The sequence below is a fragment of the Gopherus evgoodei genome, chromosome 18 (assembly GCF_007399415.2).
Source record: "Gopherus evgoodei ecotype Sinaloan lineage chromosome 18, rGopEvg1_v1.p, whole genome shotgun sequence".
Lineage (NCBI taxonomy): Eukaryota > Metazoa > Chordata > Testudines > Testudinidae > Gopherus > Gopherus evgoodei.
Window position 1 is genome coordinate 19,489,071 of NC_044339.1, and position 20,949 is coordinate 19,510,019.

The 20,949-nt window shown below is 39.1% G+C and overlaps 1 protein-coding gene across 1 annotated transcript in view; it reads right to left on the bottom strand.

Moving 5' to 3' along the window:
• Nucleotides 1-2,057: 2,057 nt before the first annotated feature.
• CEP104 (centrosomal protein 104) overlaps nucleotides 2,058-20,949 on the bottom strand; it is a 32,183-nt gene continuing 13,291 nt past the window's right edge. Inside the window, exons 10-22 of the mRNA XM_030537874.1 lie at nucleotides 20,489-20,692; nucleotides 19,662-19,829; nucleotides 18,364-18,537; nucleotides 14,546-14,722; nucleotides 13,903-14,109; nucleotides 13,194-13,310; nucleotides 11,632-11,668; nucleotides 10,910-10,991; nucleotides 10,121-10,229; nucleotides 7,881-8,019; nucleotides 7,326-7,393; nucleotides 6,550-6,640; nucleotides 2,058-5,736 (exon numbers count right to left, since the gene is read on the bottom strand). Coding sequence (XP_030393734.1) covers nucleotides 5,600-5,736; nucleotides 6,550-6,640; nucleotides 7,326-7,393; nucleotides 7,881-8,019; nucleotides 10,121-10,229; nucleotides 10,910-10,991; nucleotides 11,632-11,668; nucleotides 13,194-13,310; nucleotides 13,903-14,109; nucleotides 14,546-14,722; nucleotides 18,364-18,537; nucleotides 19,662-19,829; nucleotides 20,489-20,692 — 1,710 coding nt within the window. The 3' untranslated portion in view covers nucleotides 2,058-5,599. The remainder of the gene's footprint in view (nucleotides 5,737-6,549; nucleotides 6,641-7,325; nucleotides 7,394-7,880; nucleotides 8,020-10,120; nucleotides 10,230-10,909; nucleotides 10,992-11,631; nucleotides 11,669-13,193; nucleotides 13,311-13,902; nucleotides 14,110-14,545; nucleotides 14,723-18,363; nucleotides 18,538-19,661; nucleotides 19,830-20,488; nucleotides 20,693-20,949) is intronic.

Here is a 20,949-nt window from a genome sequence, read left to right on the forward strand (position 1 = left end):
TGAAGGGGAAAGTTTATATTTAAACAAAGTTTCCACTGAAAATTAAACACACACACATACAAAAACATTTAAAAGCTTTAAAAAGTAACAGCATTCCTTTGGCTATGATCTATACTAGCAAACCTTATAGCCATAACCTAACCGCAATGGAACTGCTGAAGGCAGTAGATGTTGAAGTTGTAGTGTAGGGCTCAGCTATTTTTGCTACTGTCTCATCTAACTTTGCTCAATAGCTGAGTGACATCAGCAAGGTGCAGCTCCTTGGTGCTAGCGGTGGTATGCGTGGAACAGTGATAACCTGCCAGTACTTTACGCCCTGAGGTGCACAGACCTGCAGAGAACAGAATTCGTGCTGCACCAGGAGTGAGTTACAGCGATGATGTTTACTAGGGCAGATGCAGCCAACAGAAATTTGGATCCACTCTGCTCATCCCAGAAGCTTGGAATGTTAGAAGAGAAGTAAAGTTATTTACAGTATGTAATCCTGAGTTTATTCATGGAGAGAGTTGCTGCTTGCATTTTAGAATTTCATAGTGCTAGCCTGGAGGGAAAAAAAGAGTACCATTCTCCTTTACACAACTTGAAACACATGTGCAACATTCAAAAACTATCAAAATAATGTGAGAATGGCCTTAGTAGGTCAGACCAATGGTCCATCCAGCCCAGTATCCTGTCTCTGACAGTGGCAAATACCAGAGCTTCAGGGGGAGTGATCCACTGGTCTTCCCCTCCTGGCAGTCAGAAATTTAGGGTTGTCCCAGCATGTGGTTGCATTCCTGACTATCTTGGCTAACAGCCATTGGTCAATCTATTCTCCATTAACTTAACTAGTTCTTTTTTTAATGAAGTTTATTTTTGGCCATCACAACATTCCATGGCAATGAGTTTCACAGGCTAGTTCTGCGCTGTGTGAAGTAGTACTTCCTCTTATTTGTATTAAACCTGCTGCCTTGTTAATTTCATCAGGTGACCCCTGATTGTTGTATTGTGTGAAAGTGTAAACAACACTTCTCTATTCACTTTTTGCACACTGCTCATGATTTTGTAGACTTCTATCATATCCCGCCCCCCTTAGTCACCTCTTTTTTAAGCTGAGCAGCACTAACGTCCCTCTGTGTGGGAAAGCTGTTTCATACCCTGGATCATCTTTGATGCTTTTCTCTGAACCTTTTTGTATTTTATTTATGGAATCAAAATCCAGTAAGCAATGTCCTGAGTCCCAAGAATATTCAGAAGTGCTGAAGTTTGCCTTGGATCTTTGTATTAGCAAGTATAAATACAAAAGCATTTAGCACTGACTGGTAGAATGTAAGGAAGCTGTGTAGTTATTGCACAGACAAGGAGCCTCGTTAAACTCTAGAAAGTCGCCTAAGATAGTAGGAAAGCAGTTCATACACCTGGTGTGAAGCGCTGACACATGAAATAGGGAGATGCACATTTTAGACAGGTGACCTAAGCATCACGACTTTCAAACACCTTAGAGATGAGCAAGTCCTGGCCAAGGGAAGGATTGGAGATGCCAGAAAGAAATACTGAATTCCTGAAAACAATGCCAAGTTCAGCCCCAAATTTATTAGCTATTCAAAATGATGAGTAACAGAAAATATGGCCTTATTCTAATTCCTGGGTTTAACCGATAAATGACGCAGTTATAAAAGTCTACTCCCTGGCCCTGTTTTCTGGACTGCCCCCTAGTCAAAATAAGAGACAGCGAGCATATCTGCTTCTTCAGTTATGTGAAGAATTTAACTAAATGCCTTTGTTTTAACTATTAATCGCCGGATTCAAAAGACACCACACTGTAAGAAGAGTCACAATTACCAATGAAATGCACCCCAGGAGGGCCCAATCCAGCAAATATTTACATGCACAAGAACCTTTCCAGACAGGAGTAGGTCCATTGAATTCCATGTATAAAAGATGACAGGTCTGGGCCATTCAAAGGTAAGCTGTACTCTGGGATCTTATCAACTGACCTTACAGTCACTACACAAGCTAAACTCTGAGCAAAGTTAACAGGACTTTTGCCTGCATTAAGGGACTCCATGATCAGGTTCTAAAATGGAGTAAGTTTAATTTCTAACAAATATGTGAAGGAGTGTTTAAAGGTTACATACAACAGCATTTCAAATGCAAGTGCTGCAATGTGCTTATAAAATTCATAGACATGTACAGAACGCACAAGCTCTATAAAAACTGTACACTACAAATATAGTATTCTATATACAAAATACAATAAATACAGCAAATTCATTTCAATGTGGCAAAAGAAAAAAATATTGCTTTCAGATTACTATAATCTCGTATTTCTGAATCCTGCTGTGGACAGTGGTGCAGAACAATTAATTTAATCTCGGAAGGAAATGTCCTGAAATTTACAATGAATACAAGGTGTTTTAAGGTCTGTTCCAGGGAGTGCCTGAATTTTAACACACTACACCTCAGAACTAGTCTCAAGACTATACCCTTCCCCTAATGCTATCAGCAGTAGAGCTACGCTGGTGGCAAATAATGGGTCAAAAATTTCCTAGAGAGAGACAACCTGTGAGGTGTATCACACTTTCCTTCTCATGCAGTCAGTGCTCCTGCTAATATCTAAGGAAGCTGCTTGTCCACACACACAGGGAAGGGCAGTTACATATTTTACTATACATGTATACTAGTGTTGTTAGTAACAATTTAACGAGCTGCAAATTCCTGTGGTTATACAATCTGTTCCCTTCTAAACAAGAAGTATTTTCTCCTGCAACAGACACTTCTCCCTCCCACTCTATAGCCTTTACTGGTAGCAAGTTTTTATTAGCCCACTCATACCATATCAAACAGTTCCTTTAGATAGAATCTTTTGTCATCCCCACAGACTACTGGGCAGTGGAGCAACAATCTTATTCAGCTCTTTGGGAGGAAAGGGATGCAGAAGTGCAGCATGTTATGTTAAAAGTTAAACAATAAATAGATTAGGTTACACTTCAAACAGCTGCTCACGAACACATAGCTGTAGAAAAAGCTAGACTGAAGTCAATAGCAAGACTTCTATTGAATTCAACAGGGCTAGGATTTCACCATGTCTTTTAATGAATAGGTTTGTCTCTTATTTGCAGTTCAGAATGTGTTACGTTGTCTGAGCAAATAGGATGGTGAAATCATTGACAGAGACTACATGGCTGTCAAAGAGGCTATTTAAATAGCAACTTTTCTGGCACTTTGGTGACTTAACAAAAATTAAAATGTATTGGGTACTTTTATTGTCTATCGGAGAAACACATTTTGGTATATGTACTGCACTAACTGTGCACAGCAAATGCGTGTTGTAAAACCCACTGAAAAGTATAGTAAAAGCCTTTGAACAGTAACTTTTCCTTCTAGAGAAACTATTTTTCAAAGCTACAATTCCTGGTAGCTTTTACTCAGAGACATGTATTGTTATAAGGGCTGATCCAAAACCCACTGAAGTCAATTGGAAACTTTCAGTTAAACTTCACTGGGAGTTGAATTAGATCCTAAATGAAGTATAAATTATTGTTACAGAAAACTACTACGCACAATCTCAGTTTAGAAACATAGCAGTTTTGAGCTGAAGCACCCAAGAAAAATGACTAGCTTTTTACAGTTCTGTAAGTTAAATGACCAAAATTATTTCGTCCACTTTTGCTAAAATAAAATTTGCCCCCTCAACCGATAACCTGCCTCCCAGAATGATTAGAAACCCCTGAACAGATGAGATTGCTGTAGACACATTGACGGTACTTTAATTAAGGCTCAGTCAATGGCTGTTGCTGAATTACTATCAAATCATGTTAGTATGTGGCATAATGGATAATTACAGTCTCCAGAGAATGGGATGATTTTTTGCTTTACAAGATGTTAGGGTGGATAACAGAGAACAAGACAGTTGACAAAAAACTTTTCAGATTCTTGTTCTGCTTATAAACTGGGCACCTTTTGGGTAGAGAGAAACTACAGGTTGGGTCTTGCAGGATTCAAAATATGTTCCTGGCCTGCACTGGTGACTCTCCAATGTTATTTCTGAATTAAGCAGCTCTGGTAGAGTTTTACTTTAGGGAAATTGCTATTTCACAAGTTCACTGCTCCAGGTGTGTATCTTGTTCACACGAGTCCGTCTAATCATATTTATAAAATAATTGTTTTGGAAGTACAATCTGCTTTTTTAAACATTTGTTTAACTGACAGAATAACTTATGCTTATACCCTTGTTATAAATGTCTAACAGGTACTCTGTATAAACAGGTATATTTTTCTATGTATAAATAGTTATATAATATAAAAGCTGCTACCTGAAATATTCATTATACTCATATCAAACATGGATCTGGAGGTAAGGCAGTTTTTCTAGAAAGAGCATATTGTTTACCCACATCATTCTGTGGCTATGTAACACTGGCCAGCTAGAGAATTTCAAGGTGTCTAGTAAAGGAATACTTTTAGCTGCTCAAGACTTACTTTCTACTTTAATTTTTGTTAGCTGTACATTAGAACAGTTGGATTGTGACACTCCTATGACACAAACTTAACGACAGCAAGGCTACTGTGATCGCAATACAGCTACTGTGTTTGTAATATTCAGTGATGTGTTGCAAAGCCTAAATATGATAATTTCTCTGTAGATTGGTTTTGATTTGCTGGAGTGGTGCAGAAATACACATAGTAGACCTATACTGTAGGTAAGTGATACTATAGTCTCATTGTAGTTCTATTTCTGTATAACTAGTACTTATTTCCCTTCAATCAGGTACGTAGTGACACAATTACTTTTACTGTGTCACACAACCAAGCAAGTTTTGGCAAAGAACAATTACCAACAAATTTTATAGTGACTTCATCAAACTGATACAATGATTGCATTCCCTAAACGTTTGGGGAGTATTTGTAAGCGAACATTAGCTTTGGTTCAAAGGAACAGATAGCTCAAAGCTTTGTTCTCAAAACCTGATTTCGTTTGAATCAGAAGGGCTAGAGTCTCAGCTATGCCCCGAGGAAGGGCCAAAAGAGAGCCAGTTGTGGCTTCCTGATCCTGGGGCCAGTTCCTTACTTGTCCTAGCATCCAGGATGATCTTGTTACACTAGCTACCACCCTAGTCCCATGGGACAATACACTGACCACGGACAGCAGAAGCATGCTATATTTTGGCCCGGATCTCTACATTGGTTGCTGCTGCAGTGGATAGCACAGGATCTGGCTATGCTGGATTTATACTACTAGGGACTCCCCCCAGGCTGAGGGAAGCCTCATCAGGGAAGGTTCAGCTGCTTTCTGCTCCCTCCATGCTATTGGGGAAATGCCAAAGGAGTGCAGGAGACCAGAGGCTCTGTCCCCAAAAGACTGCTCATCACTAAAAGTGAGATGCAGGTTTTTGGGATAATTATACACAACACTGCACGAAGAGAACCAATATATAAGTGTTAACTATTGGGTAAATGAAGCAGTCAAACACTATTTGTGGTTGATAAACAGCAGTGTGTAGTTCAGGTGAAATGGATGACGTGGGGCTCCTATCACTTGTAAACAAATCTTGGAAATGTTGTGCATCACATAAAACTTGCTCAGTTATGGAGACAAAGGAAACAAGTACTTCTCATGTCATCGCTTTGCATATGTTCTGCCAGTGCTTTTATTCAGGCCCCCTTTTGGGGTAGGGATCTTGCTTCCTACAGAGGGGGAACGAACCTTTGTCGCTGTAGGACCTGATTTGTTTATGGTTAATCCTGCTGCTTTGCCTGGGAAAAGAACATACAGATTATCAATCACAATCATCTCTTGCATTTCAGGTACATGACTTAGCTACAACATTGACAGAAATAATAAGATTGACTTTGAAGTGACAGGATTATTCACAGACGTGGTAATAGGAGATGGATCATAAATTTGAATCCAGGCTAGGGAGTAAACATTAACATCTGACATCAACAAACCGTCAGCTTGTTCAGAGATCCATCATATGTGACACGAGTCCATGCTCAGAGTTCAGTTCCCATCAACCTACCTGCCTCAGGCATTTGTATGATGCTTATCAACCCAGTGTCTTAATTTCTCGTTCTCTACAGGACAGATAAAAGACTACCTATCCACTTCACTCCGTCCCATAGTTAGGATTAGATTAGCATCTCCAATTGGCTCCTCTCAGGCCTGAGGCACATTGACAGTATAGCATTTAAGCGGCTCTCTGTGCACTACTGTATCTGTCTGGTTCATAGCGTAACGTAGGATATAAGAGGGCAACTACAGCAAGATGAGTCTTTGGGGTATGCTGCTCCATAAAACGAGACAAACAATAAAACAAAATTAAAAATGATTACAACAGCGCATCTGTGCTAAAATCATTGAGATTGACTGGAGTATCAGAGGGTGACTTGCCTTCTGTGTGTGCTATTCTATACCAACATATTTAGAAATACAGTCAGCATATACAAATACTTGAATAATGCATTCAACTGTTATTGACTAAGGATCAACTTGCTTTCTAGAATAGAGCCTTCTGCTTAAATAGGTAAACAAAGTGAAAAGCATAGTAATCACAAGGAAATCCATACCAGGCTGCATCAGCAGAGTTTTATTTAGTGTATGCGCCCTCCGCAGATTCATTTTACAGCCATCTTTGCCCATTAAGTGAGATTTCCAGGCCTATGATAAATTAAGAAACAAGCGGTGTTACAAAAGCAGAGAAATAGCAGGTCTTTCATATGAATGCTATTTCTGTATCTACACATGTGCAGGCGTGCGCATGCACAAGCACGTTTTACAGCATCAAAGGAAAAATGAAATGCTAGGTGTTATTTTACTGAAAAAAGCAAGCAGATTTCAATAGTTTTGGCCCGCACTGAGGACAAAATCAGGAACATCTCACAGACAGCTTGGGTTTAAGATGACACGCTGTCTCATTCTTTTGCCTATTAACTACTGTCTTGATCAGATTTATAAGAGACCTCTGAATGAAAGCCAAACATGGATAATCAATTCCTGCTGTAACCTGAACAAGCCTAAATGTAACTCCATCAGATCACTTAGCAAAGCAAATTAAGATGGCGGGAGAATTAGAGGCACCACTTTCTGCTCCAAGAGCTGATCGCAAAAGAAGTAAGGTGGCCATAAAATCCTGTTTAGCACAGCCTTTGAAAGTAGCTTGCTACCAGTTTGCATTTACTATCATTGTTCTAGAATCTGAAGCCACAGGCAGAGACTCCAGGCACTTTTTTTACATGGTTATGTTCAGGCAATGTAGGTAATTTCAGTGTTAAAGGACAAATTATTGAAGTCTTAGTGACAAGACTAGCAAGACCAATTTGACATTACACTCATTTTCTCTTACCTCCTCTCCTGGGGCGAAGTTTTCATGGCACAATGGACAATGGTTTGCCACCTTTTCTGGTTTTGCAGCTGAAATGATTAGAAAGAGAAAAAAAAGTTACGCTATTGCCATGTGCTTTGCCAAATGCAAGAGGAACAGATTGATCTCTGCCAGTTTCTGTGAGCAAGAGATGGAACTGGCTGCTACTCTACCTTCTCCTGCCTAGTCACGAAACCGATCTCATTATCAAGAGAAAAAATGAAAAGGAAGAGAGAACAGCTAACACAGAAGTGCCTTCAGCTTGCTCTACAGTGATGAGGAGCAAACTAAACTGTGGAGCAATCTTCAGGAGTTTTCTGTTCTTGCTCAGAAGACACTCCCACGTGCATTAATAGGAGCTAAGTGCAGTGAGCACTGAAAGGCAAAAACATTTAGGCCACAAATATTCAATCCTTAGCCTCACGTTAGGATTCCAAATTCATAGTTCAGCACCTAAATAGAAGTGGCCTGATTTTCCAAAGGTATTGAGTCCTTGCAGCTCCCCTGGCTTCATTTATTCCATTTGAAACTACTCACGATTGCAAGTCTTGCCCTTCACATGTTTGGGCAGTTCCTCTTTTGGAATGGCCTCGCTACAGCGCTGACATTTCCCAAAGCCATCTTTTTTATCACACTCAGTCAGCAAGTGCTCTGTCAGGCTTGCTATCTCCACCACCTGCAATAGGAAACCAGACAGGTAGTTGAGAATACAAAAAATACAGGAATAGACATGTATTGTGCTATGAAACTAAGAATAATATTTTCAAAAGATCTCAAGTGACTTTAGAGCTCAAGTCTCATTTTTAAAAGTGACGAAGGCACTTACAAGCCTAAATGTCATTGAAAATCAATGAAACTTGGGCTCCTAATTCACCTTTGAAAATGGGGCTCAGGGTAAAATTTCAAAAATGCCTAAATCTGATAAAACTCTGCTTGTGTTTCTTACACATGTAACCTGCAAATTTAAAGTGAAAAGGTATCATTATAGGCTTAAAAATAAAACAAGGAAAGATAATTTAAAACTTGTTCCTATGTTTAACTCTATTCTTATCTTTAAATACAGTTGTTAGAAATGATTCCATGTATTCTACTGTGTATGAACATAGAAGTTGCTCATGCTGCATGTATGTACAAGCAGGCACTGGGACAAAACAGGAACACACGCTTCTTTCTGGGATAATCTTTGCACAACATAGCTAGCAGCGTCTAGACAGATGCTTCAAAGCCACTTTGACTGCCAGTGGTTGAGTAAATCAATGAAAGATTCATATTAAACACCTCAGTAAGGGCTCCTAGGCCAAGTTCATCCTGAAATAAATCGATGTAACTCTCTTGGAAGTCTCGGGGCCAACAAGTGTTGTAAGCTAAACTTTAGGTAAAAGTTGGTCACAAAGCAGACGTAAATATTGAAGTAAATTTGGACTGATCTAAAAATCAGTGGGTGCACAAAATAATGGAGCTTACACACTAAAGAACAGAAAGGTAGAGGTGGGGGAAGGAAGAGGAAAAGCAATTGAAATAAGCTATCCCAGGCCTCTCTCACTTTTTAGTGCTTGTTTTAATTGCTTCTCCTGCTACATCTTACCTAAGGTGTAAGTTAAATTTAAAATGCAAAACGAATGTATGACAAATTGGAGCAAGTTACTCAACAAGTAACACTAGAATGTTAAAGTGCCCCCACAAATACATATCTGAAACAGGGCAGACACTGAGCTGGTTAGTAGTCATATGGCATGCTGCCTTGTTCTCTAGAATCTTAGCACTTTTAAAAAGACAAAATCTAGTCTCTAGATGTGATAATTGTCGAGATAGCCTCAAAAAGGTGTATGGAGTGAAATTGATAAAGTGATGCCTGCCCACATTTGCAGGACCTGAACTAACGGCACCGAGTGTTATCAGCTGCCCGATTCATCTCAATGGGAGCTTAATGAGATGCCTAAAATGTTAATACAACAGATGGTCAGACTGTGTAAAAAAGGAGCGGGAGGGTTAGATTATGAAAATCTGCACATTCACAATCTCCTGTGAATGACAGCTCCCTTTGGCACCTGCAGCAAATGTGTTTGGGAGACACTGCTACATTCCTCCCTCAATGAAGAAAGTGTTGAGCCCAGCAGAATCCGATTAAGGGGAACCAAGCTCAAGGAGCTCAGCAGAGCCAGAGGTGTTTTAGGACCCAAGTGAGGGGAAAGGCGAGCCCAAGAGCGCATGTGTGATCATATTTTGAACATCTGCGCAATCAACTCTGACTACATGTCTTCTGTGGGCAGAGCTGATTTTGTGGGTGGAGTTTGGAAGAGTATCACTAACTTCTCCTCCCCCAATATGACATCTGGTCTGAAATGATTTAGAATTTCACACACAGCAGAGCTCTGATTTTCACACATGCATCTGCAGCTTATACTGCGTAGCAGTGATTCCTCTATAGATGTGACACTGCCTTTCCTTCCAAACAACACTATTTAAAAGGTATTTGTCCTAACCCAGAAGAGAGATCCCCTTCCTTTCCAGTTTCCTCATTCTAATGGTGCTGTTACATTTTAAATGGACAAGTATGTTGAGCAGATTTACTTTGGTTGTTAATCTGGTTCCTTATACTGCTCCTCTCCTCCTGTTATTGTCCATGACAATGATTTTGCTACAAACGGAACTTTTTGTTAAACAGCAATTTTCACCTTTTGCAGCTTATCAATTGACAACAGACTAATTCACTGCTTGTGTCAGTTCTGGAATGTGTATGTTAGGTTGTATATAGGCTTCTGAGTCCAATGCCTGACCTGTTTGCAGTGCTCACATCTTGTCAACATAGGGCAATGTTTCCAATAATGGAGATCCAAGCCTTCCTCTGTGAAAGATTCGTCCCTTTCACCACAAAAAATGCATAGGCTGGAGAAGACAGACAGAGGAAGAATAACAAATGCTATAGATTACTAAAAGAAACAGGCAGTCCAAGTCAAGGGGAAACATCCTTCCAGTTTAATATAGTTCTGTGATATAGATAGTTTTTTTGTACAAAACATCTTCTCTACAGAATACCTGCCTCTGATTGGGCTCAGGCAGAGACTTATGTAAAGTTGTAGTGTAGCTTTAACTAAAAATGTTCACTCAAGGAGAGAGCTGTTATTACAAATAAATACTGGGAGAGCTCACTTGGACAGTTTACCCGATCCCAGAAAGCATTCTATATTCTCATGAAGCCCCTAAGTGTGACAATCTTAGTCTTAGCTTTGCCTCTGTTCCCGTAGCAGTGATACGCTGTTATATTGTGACAGTTTTCTAATCCATAGACAACTTCTCAAACACATGTACAAACCTCACACTGTACAAGTTGTGAAGTATATGTAATCCTGATTTGTCCATTACTAATTATATTTATTTTGGAAGATAAAGAATAAGGAGGAAGAAATTAAAATATTCAAAATGGTCCCTATTAACACTTAACAATTTAAATCTTATTTAATGAACTGTCCACAAATGTCAGTATAGATATTTGCATTTGGATGATCACTAACTGCTCTTTAACAATTACTCTTTTAAAATGGTTAGAAGCTGCTGATTTTACTTACTTATCTAAATAATTTGCAACCGAGGAATGATCGTCTGGAATCTCTGTTGCCGTAAGCAGGGTGACTTTCTTTACCTGCTCACCTGTAACAAGGAATCTATTAAACTCAGTAGATGGTTCTTAGTTCTTTTTGGATAACTATTGTTTCTCAAGGTCTTAATGGTAACTGACTATTTGGAATGGTACACTCCTAAACATCGAAAAGTAACTAAAGTGTACGCAGTGCCAAGAGGAAACGGCTCCTGGATACAACAGGAAAATTGCTTGCCTTTTGGGTGCACTGCTATATTCAAAACAGCAGCCATGGACTGTTTGCACATAGTCACCACTTAAAATGCTGGTGAACATTTTGAAAATAAAGCAGCAGATGATTCTACATCAGTGTGAGGAAAAATCCAAACTGGCTTCAATCCAAGCCAATCTGATTGAATCAAGCCAATCTGATCTGGTGCAAGAAATCACCCACCTAGCTGATGGCAACCAATGTTGGCACACTAAATGGTCAGCGCTCTGCTGAAGACTGAATGATTCTCTCTGTCAGATTGAGTCAATCAATCCAAAGCTCTAGGATCTGTGTGTTTCTGAACTCAGATGAGTCAGTGTGCATTATGTCACAGTCAGTCACCTATTGGTTGCCATATGTCCTAACTACTTCCCCATCCAAAACATTTCAAGGCTAATTTGGTTTCTGTGTTTCTTTGAATAGTTTTAAACTTTACCTACCTTGAGTCTTTGGCTTTTGAAAATCACTTTCTTTCTCCTGCCAAACAGAGAAGTAGATGTCAGTAACTCCCTTGGTGACTAAGGCACTAGCCAAGAAAGAATGATTTCTTGGTATTTCAAGAAAGAAGAACAGATAAATCCAGAGAAAGTCCAGTCAGCAAACAAACAAGATGCACGGTCAAGGCAGCATAGGTTGTGGTGCAGACAGGCAACTTTCCCAAAGAGGATGTCTCCTGTGTGCTGGGACACAACAGTGTTCCTTCAGCAGACATATTCCCTTCCCTGCCTTGGTACAGGCACGTATATTGCAGCAGAGTGGGCAACAGCCCTCTACCATGTCAGGGTGCAGTTATTAACCTTTTGAAGTCAAGTATGTTCAAAACCAATTGCTGACAATTATATAGTATAGCATCATTCTAAAGTAACCGACATGAGTTATTATGTATAGCGGAGTAGGCAACCTATGGCATGCGTGCCAAAAGTGGTATGTGAGCTGATTTTCAGTGGCACTCACATTGCCTGGGTCCTGGCCACCGGTCTGGGAGGCTCTGCATTTTAATTTAATTTTAAATGAAGCTTCTTAAACATTTAAAAAACCTTATTTACTTTACATACAACAATAGTTTAGTATCAGAGGGGTAGCCGTGTTAGTCTGGATTTGTAAAAAGCAACAACGAGTCCTGTGGCATCTTATAGACTAACAGATGTATTGGAACATAAGCTTTTGTGGGTGAATACCCACTTCGTCAGATGCATGTAATGGAAATTTCCAGAGGCAGCTATAAATATGCAGGCCAGAATCAGTTTGGAGATAACGAGGTCAGTTCAATTAGGGAGGATGAGGCTCTCTTTTAGCAGTTGAGGTGTGAACACCAAGGGAGGAGAAACTGCTTTTATAGTTGGCTAGCCATTCACAGTCTTTGTTTAATCCTGAGCTGATGGTGTCATATTTGCAAATGAACTGAAGCTCAGCAGTTTCTCTTTGAAGTCTGGTCCTGAAGTTTTTTTGCTGTAGGATGGCTACCTTAAAATCTGCTAGTGTGTGCAATAGTTTAGTTATATGTTATAGACTTATAGAAAGAGACGTTAAAATGTATTACTGGCACACAAAACCTTAAATTAGAGTGAATAAATGAAGACTTGGCACACCACTTCTGAAAGGCTGCTGACCCATGATGTACAGTATCCTTGCACTGCTCTAACAAGTACTTGGACATTTTAAAGTTTGTAGAAGGAGCCTCCAAATACCACATGATGGGTTAAACAATTCTACATGGATGCAATTTTTGTACCACTGTACCAAAAACAAAGCATAGAATTTTAATTTTGACTTCTCTTTCTGTTGTGAGTAAAGACCAGTCCCTTCATGTATTTCAGTTAAAACTTCTTGTGGTTTAATATAAAACCAGAGTTATCACAAAACAGCTTTCATCTCACAGAACATAGCAGCTTAATCTGTTTCCAGCATCCATCAGGAAAAAATAATAGGACCAGTAACTGTAATTACACCACCGTTACAAGATAATTTCAACCCAGGACATCAGATCAAAAATGATATTGACCTTTCCAACCTGAACTTCTGCTTGGATCTCCTTCAGTGCTGCTAGCTGCCCTTGCAGGACCTTAATCTCCTCTTTCTTCTGTTTTTCTGCTTCTTCTGTGGCCGCCTTTTTCTGTGCCTGTTAAGAAATACTCTTTTGGTTACAGTGGTTTTGTAATACTCTCTCATACAGGGAAGGATGCAAAAACACCATTTAATCTAGAACATAAAATTGTTTTCTTACTGTGTGTAAAACTAACAACTGGTCCATCACAATATAAACAAAAAAAGATCTTCTATGCTAATTTTAAATACATGCATTATGATTTAGACATGTTTATCACATAAATACCCTACTGACAGATAATGAATAAATTAACATCTTCCATTCGTCCCACAGTCACAGAACGACTATACTGCCATTGAAACCTAGATTTTTACCTTACTGATGTGAAAATATTGCTACTGTTTCAGAAACATAATCTGTGCTTTTTTCCATGTTTGATCCCTAACAGTGATTATAAAAAGATTTATATAGTAAAGTGAGTGCGAGTCTGTTTTTTTACTATACAACCATGATATTTACAGTTATGAAATTCTGTCATAAGTGTTATAACAATTTTTTTATATGATCAGTGCAGCTAGAAATTCAATATATGGTTCCACCAAGACATTGCTGAAAATACAGTATCTTAACATAGCTGTATACTTTCCACAGTCTTATTACTTACCCTAAGCTCAGCCTCAGTAAGTCTACCATCTATTTTAGTAAATCCATCAAAGAGTGTTTTATAGAGAACATTCTTGCGTGTGTTGGCATCATCTGGAGGAAGATAGTCCAGTATAATGGCCTGGTGCTGCCTGTACATGTCAAAGATAATCCGTAATGCTGTATCGCGTACCTCATACACTCTGTGCTCCAATGCCCCTGTTGCAAACTGAAAATATTGGTGAAAAAAAGTTATTCTAATTTTCTCCTGGAGTTAAACTGGGCTGGACTTTTCTCATCACACTGTGGGAAAAACAAAAGTAGCTTTAAACCACCTTCACCAGCCCCATTTCCACTGTGTGCTAAGCATAGCTCGGTTAGACCAAAGGATCTGTCCCTTAATCTGGAGTGACTGCCCACTACAATTGGAGCATTGTTATTATCTAGTTAGACAGACAGACAGACAGACAGACAGACATGTTTCTCCAACCAAGTATGCTTTATAGCTTTTCTTTTGCATTCTGGATCTTCACAAAGTTGACTAATGCCACCTAGAGAATCTCACTGGGCCCGGTTAACTGGTGTATGCGCCAGGCACTCTAACACAAAAACTAACATTCATCCAAGAAAAAGAGACTTAAAATACTGTAGTTTCAGACTCTTACCCTCATGACGTTGTCAATGGTAAACCCAGAGTTTTCTGTTCCCAGGTCTTTCAACAGCCGTTCTACCAAGTCCACCTGACTCATTGCCAGATGAGTAGGGGAATTCGGTTTCAATGGCTGGACCAGATGAACCGGAATGATTTGAAGAGGTTTAACTTCATTACATAGTGCCATTTCCTGTAGGGAGATACAGAGTTAACTCACACAGGAAAATGCTGAAACACAGGATGAAATGGTTTGCAAAGCCAACGTTGTTCAGGACCTCATAACCAAGAATGTCCCGTGTTAGTTACAATGAGATAAGCCTTTCAGGAGAGGCAGACGGTCATTCACTATTTCAACACAGTCTGCTGTACACAGCATAAAGAGAAGAATAAACGTGTCAGTCTTGCTACTGACAACAGCTTTGTTGACAAAGAACATGCACATATTGCGTCTGCTGAGAACTACGTATTTCACTGGGACCTTTCTTCAGAACAAGACCTGCAGAATTGGATATTAAGTTTTTGTTGTTTTTAAATAACCGAAGTAGCGAGGAAATCTACCACCTCACATTTTATTGATCTACTAAGAAAACTGCCTCACAGCTGAGTTTTGTTGTCGTAAGATGCTTGCTGTTCAGTCCTTTCAATGCTAGACAGTATCTATTCTAGCTGTGTGCGCAAAACTGATTTTTTTTCTACAAATGTTAAAATTAAGTAACTTTCACTTAACATTTTAGTTTTATTAGGTTAGATTCTGATTTCAATAAGAAACCTGGATTAAATCCAACAGCTCCTGATCTACTGTGTAGCATAACAGATCAGAATCTGACCCACTGAGTAAATTTAACAAATAAAGCCAGTTACTTTCCCCTGTGAATAAATATTAATATGCATAAATCAATAAATGTTCCTTCCACTAATGAACAGTGAAGACTAGCATTTTCATATATTCTGTGCTTTTATGAAGGGTAAAGAAATGCATATTTCTAGGACAGTTCTCCATTCCTACATAAGTTCTAAATCCTAAAACATGGTCAATGCAATTAGAGTCTCACTTGTGTTCAAATTACACTAACTTTTGTGCCCATTTCATTTCTTCAGTGCCACATCTTAAAGATAAGGTTTTGGTTTGTATTTTTTAACATTTCAAGTAATGTCTGTAATTTAGTTAATTGGTTTATTTTTACGTTCAGAGTGGTGCCAAGCATCACTATGGTCTTCAACACCAAAAAAAGTCATAACATTTAGTTTAATAGTTGTGCTTTAAATTTGCTAAGGTCACATGAAAAAGGAGAAGAGTATATTTAAGCTAAGTTTTCCTGACTTGTCCAAAGAGCTACCAACAAGTAAATTCAAAGAAACACGCAAGTCAGTTGTGACAGCAGAAGTATGGAAGCACAGGCAGCAGATCACGAGGCTATGAAGCCAGGTAGCATTCCCTTGAAATCACTGCTCTCTCTTCTCTTGTAAGCAAACCTGACAAAAAGGGAACAATAGAGAAGGAGCCAGACATTAGTTCAGGTAGGTTGTACAGAAAGAAGAATCTGTTTTAACAGGTTTACTGCAACATAGCTCAGAAAGTAGCTAGGAAAGAGAGAATAACAGTTTTCAGGAAAAAAGTGAGACATGTGAAGCAGCTTGCACCAGGATCACAAGAAAATGTAGTGGATGCACATGGAGGAAGAACACTGATCTGCAGGCACCCATTACACAGGATAATTTATGAACCTTTCATTTGCACTGTCTGCGTGGGACCCTGTGCCAAAGGAGTAAGTGGCATTAGAGAAACAGCTTCTTTCATAAATTAGTTTGATTTTAAGTGATTACAGAGCAATGATTCATTTAAACTTAGTTCATATTTTTAAAGGACACATGAATGATCTGCATTCACTTTTCAAGTAAGAGGCAAACCTACAGGAAAAGGTACTAAGTGTATACAGGAAAAGGGCTGTTTGACCATCTTTTATACCTCCTGTAGGGAAATGTCATACAAAAATCCTATGATAATATTACACTGTCACTCTAAATATTTCTTATGTTTTATTGTTTAGATTCGATTAAGATTTTTTTAATTTTCTGCTAGCAATAATACAGTAAGTACATCTTCCTTCTTTTTCAAGTAACAGTACTCTATGTCCTGGCTACAAAACTACACCACTAATGGCTTCCTCATTTCCTTTTGAGTATACAATTACAAATCTATTGTACATGAGCCAAGAGGTATTCATAAGCAAGCAAGCAAGAAGCCACTTTTGGCTTTAGAGTGACATACCAGAGCAGTGCTCACACTATCCCTATTAAAATCTGAGTCAAGTCTGCAATGAAAGAAAAACCTTTTCTCCCCATCTGGATGAATGCAATGATAAAATAAACCAGAGCCAGTGACTCACCTAGTACCCTCCCCTGGCACTATATTAACACATATACACACACAGAGAATTACCTTTCCTGCTTGCAAGTTCTACTGGAAAACAGAGTCTGTACTTCAACAGCCGTTCACAAATGCTCACTGCCACCACAGGAGGAATGGATTGTCAATTTTTAAATTGGCACCCTTTTTTTCTTTTGCTAAATCTGATATTTACATCATTTGTTTACTTCTAATTAAAAATTTCCCTTAGTTTTTATTTTAAAGACTCTATAAAATGACTCTAAAATTCAGTCACAGAACAGGTAAGTTTACTTATAATTTTACAATTAATTTGAGTTTAAATATATTTCTTTTGATCAAAAATTCTACCATATTACAAATAGGAGACAAGGACTATCTAGGTACTTTCATAGCTCTCATCACTGCAGTACCCCTCAAATTAATCATAATAAAAAAAGAATGGCAAACTAAACTGTGTGTCCATTCTGCTCTTGCAGGAGTAGATGGAAAGCTAGCAGATTATTCCACAATCAGTAGATTCGAGCAAGCAGCTGAAAAAGTAATTGTGAGGAAGCTAAGTCAAACAAATGGAGTTAAGTTCCAACTACTGTGAGGTTCATGATCATTGACTCTTCTGTGAGTGAGTTCCACCATTTAGGTCCAAATCCTGTGAGAGGTCTGTCTCCTGCATTCACAAGCAGTACAAGATGAATCTCAGGAATTCCAGTTCATGAGATAAACCATATTTCAAAATGTTGAACTAATTCCAATTCAGCACAATATTTTGAAATTTCTTATGAACTGGAAATCCTGAAAAATATTTTGATTCTCATACACCAACACATTACATTTCCAAAAAAGAAACAGGCTTTCCAGAGGGCAGCTGTTGACTAAAATTGACTTTCTTGGCAGTTTAGCCACTGCTACCACAATGAAAGAGACAAGAATGTCAATTTCAGTCAGCAGGTATTGGAGCTTCCAAATTTTGCAACTTTTGGGATGGACCTTCTTGGGGCTGGTGACGGAGGGTTTCCAGACCTGAGGGCGAGCTGGCTTCCACAGCTGCCTGCTTGGGAGCTGAGCAGCACAGGAGGCAGCCAGGCCAGGAGTCTGGAAGTCCTTGGTGGCCCTGAACAATCAGCATGAAAATATGATAGTGTAATCTGTAATGAAGTATTTACCAGAAACATCACATTCAAACCAAAAAGGGTAATTAACATTTAGCGTCAAAACAACCAACCATCATATGGAGTTTATCAGGTTAATCCAGCAGCAGTAAACGGATTACTATAGCACCGATATATCTTATTACATTTTCATATATTAACTTTATATTTGATTTTGGAAAGATGTCATGCAGTCTGTGTCTTGGTGGCATTCTCAGTCTGTCGTATGTGTAGGTAAAACAGCTAAATGGTGTGTTAAAAGTCAATCTAATATGCATTTCCAGATGATATTCCTACCTGAATGAAGTTGGCAGCCACAATACGAAGACGGGTTGAGGAGTCTCCTGTTCTAGAAAGCAGATTTGGAAGCGTTCTTTCCACACAATGAGCTGTTTCCAGTTTACCTAGTTTATGCTTTGGTATATACTGAGTGATGATCATTTTCAAAAGTTTCAGGGAAGCTTGGAAAACCTGAGTTAAAAAGATTATTAAAACAAAAAATATTTTAAAATTTCCTACTTCCATGTAATATAGGTCATGAGCAGTAAACAAAAATTCATGGCCTATGAACCTGTCCATGACTTTTACTATGTATCCCTGACTAAAACTTGGGGAGGAGTCAGCTTGGGAGGGCACTATGGGTGCTCAGGGGGAGGGGGATGGTGGGGGTGGGGAGGACTTCCTACCCAGCTCCTGGGAAGTGGCGATCCCAGCACCTAGCTCCACATGCTGCCTCTGCTCTGTCCCAAACCTTGGTTCTGCAGCTCCCATTGGCTGGAAACTACGGCCAATGGGAGCTGCGAGGGCGGTGCCTGCAGGCAGAAGCAGCACGTGGAGCTAGGAGATGAGGGAGGAGAGTTCCTGTCACCCTTCAGTGGAGCCCTCCCCCCCCAACAGGTAAGCACTGCCCCACACCCTAACCCCCAGCCTGGAGCTCCCCTACACCCAAACTCCTGCTGCTAGGGGGCAGGAGGCCCTGAGACTGCCCCAGCAGAGGTTGGTGCGCCTGGCCCGGGAGCTGCCTGAGCTGCTCAGGTGGCCCCTGGGCCAGACGCACTGGCCACTGCAGAAGTCACAGAAAGTCACAGAATCCGTAACTTCCATGACAAACACGGAGCCTTACCCATCAAATATATTATTTGCTAAATAGCCTAATAGACTCTTTCTACTATAGCATCTACGTTCTGTATAAAAGTTTCATAAAACTTATTTACTGAGCACTGTCACTATTCTTGGTGGTATGCAATATACAGACAACTCAACATGCTCACATTTTATAAAACTATTAAAATATTTACCTCTCTATATTATGCAGTTCCTAAATTCTGCAGCAATTAAAAACCTGCATGAACTCACATTTTTGTAAAATTGCACCTATTATTCAAAGCCAAAATTAATATAACAGCATTTCCTTTTAGAGTGTAGGCTATTCAGATATTTAATATTATTAAATTACAATTATTTTCTCAACTAAAAGCCTTCATTTACTAGGTCCTGATCCTGCAACTTGTTCCATGTGAGTATAGCCCTGCACAAGGCCGTGCAGGACTGGAGCTTCAATAAGGATATTTTTATAATGAAACAGTATTACTCACTGAAGACACTATGTCTTTTATGGCTCTTCTTATGAGAAAGACAGCAGCTCTAAGCATATTCTTTAAATCATCCTTAGATGTGCTGGCAGACATTTCCATCAGCTTTTTATATATAGCAAGCAGTGCATCTTCTCGATATGACCAAGTCTTGGAATATGCACCTGCAACCTGATACAGAGCAAGATTACTGTTAAAATGGCTAATACTGGCAACTCAATGCATAATTTAGTGTGACACAGGAAGAGATTTGCAAAGGCAAAATGGGAATTAGGAGCCCAAATCCCATTTACTTTCAGTGGGACTGAGGCATCTTACTTCTTTTTGCATCCTTGAAAATCTCTTCCATAAGATTGCTTAAAGGAAAAATGAGACTTTATACCAAAAGAAAAAGGATTAATACCTTAAACTCAACAAACTATCCCAGATTTTGGCAATTACCTATCTACTGACAAAGCACCAATCACTGGCACTAGCAGTGAAACTTCCATCAGAGGACAAATTCTAAAGCAGATAATCTGTAAACATCTTCTTATTTCACTCCCGAAAATGGATGAACTGCATAAACTTATCTAGATATAATAGATTCCTCTAATAATATGTAATCAACTCATTAGCAACAGAAAGTTAGGTAGCCATGTAAAAACTGAAAATAGGCACCTGATTTTAATACTAGTTATAGCAATACCAAACTTTAGATTTGCAGTTCTATTTAATCATTACATATCTGAAGCCATTATTTCATCATGCTTTTGTTCACAAAGTGAATTCTAAAAATGACTCAAGATCTGGATTATAAATGTGAAGTTGTTTATTTTTCTGGTCTTTACCAAGGCCTCTCCGAAAACTTCAATGGCAGGGCTAGCCTCCCTCAGCGCTTTCTCAGTTAATGGTTCTGGTTCTCCAGTGATGCCACTTCTTGGAGTATCACTGATATCTTCTTCATTCATCTCTGGCTCAAGGTAGGCAAATCCATCCTCATGCTGCTTACGAATAGCTGGAAGAGGTCTCTCATCATATGGCAAAAATTCAACCTAATGGAGAAGACAAGCAAAGTAATTCTAATTGTGACTCAGATCCGATGGTGTTCCATCACTACTTTGATTCATTTCAACACAATCCATCCAGACTTTTCTATAGAGTTGTATCTCCTGCATTTTAAAAGCAGGTTCGGAAGTTTTCCTTTTTTTCCCCATCCTGTTACCATGGTAACAGTGCTTTCAGAATGGAAGTCAGTACAAAGGATATATTTTATATGACATTAAGCAGATAAGATAAAAACATTATGGAA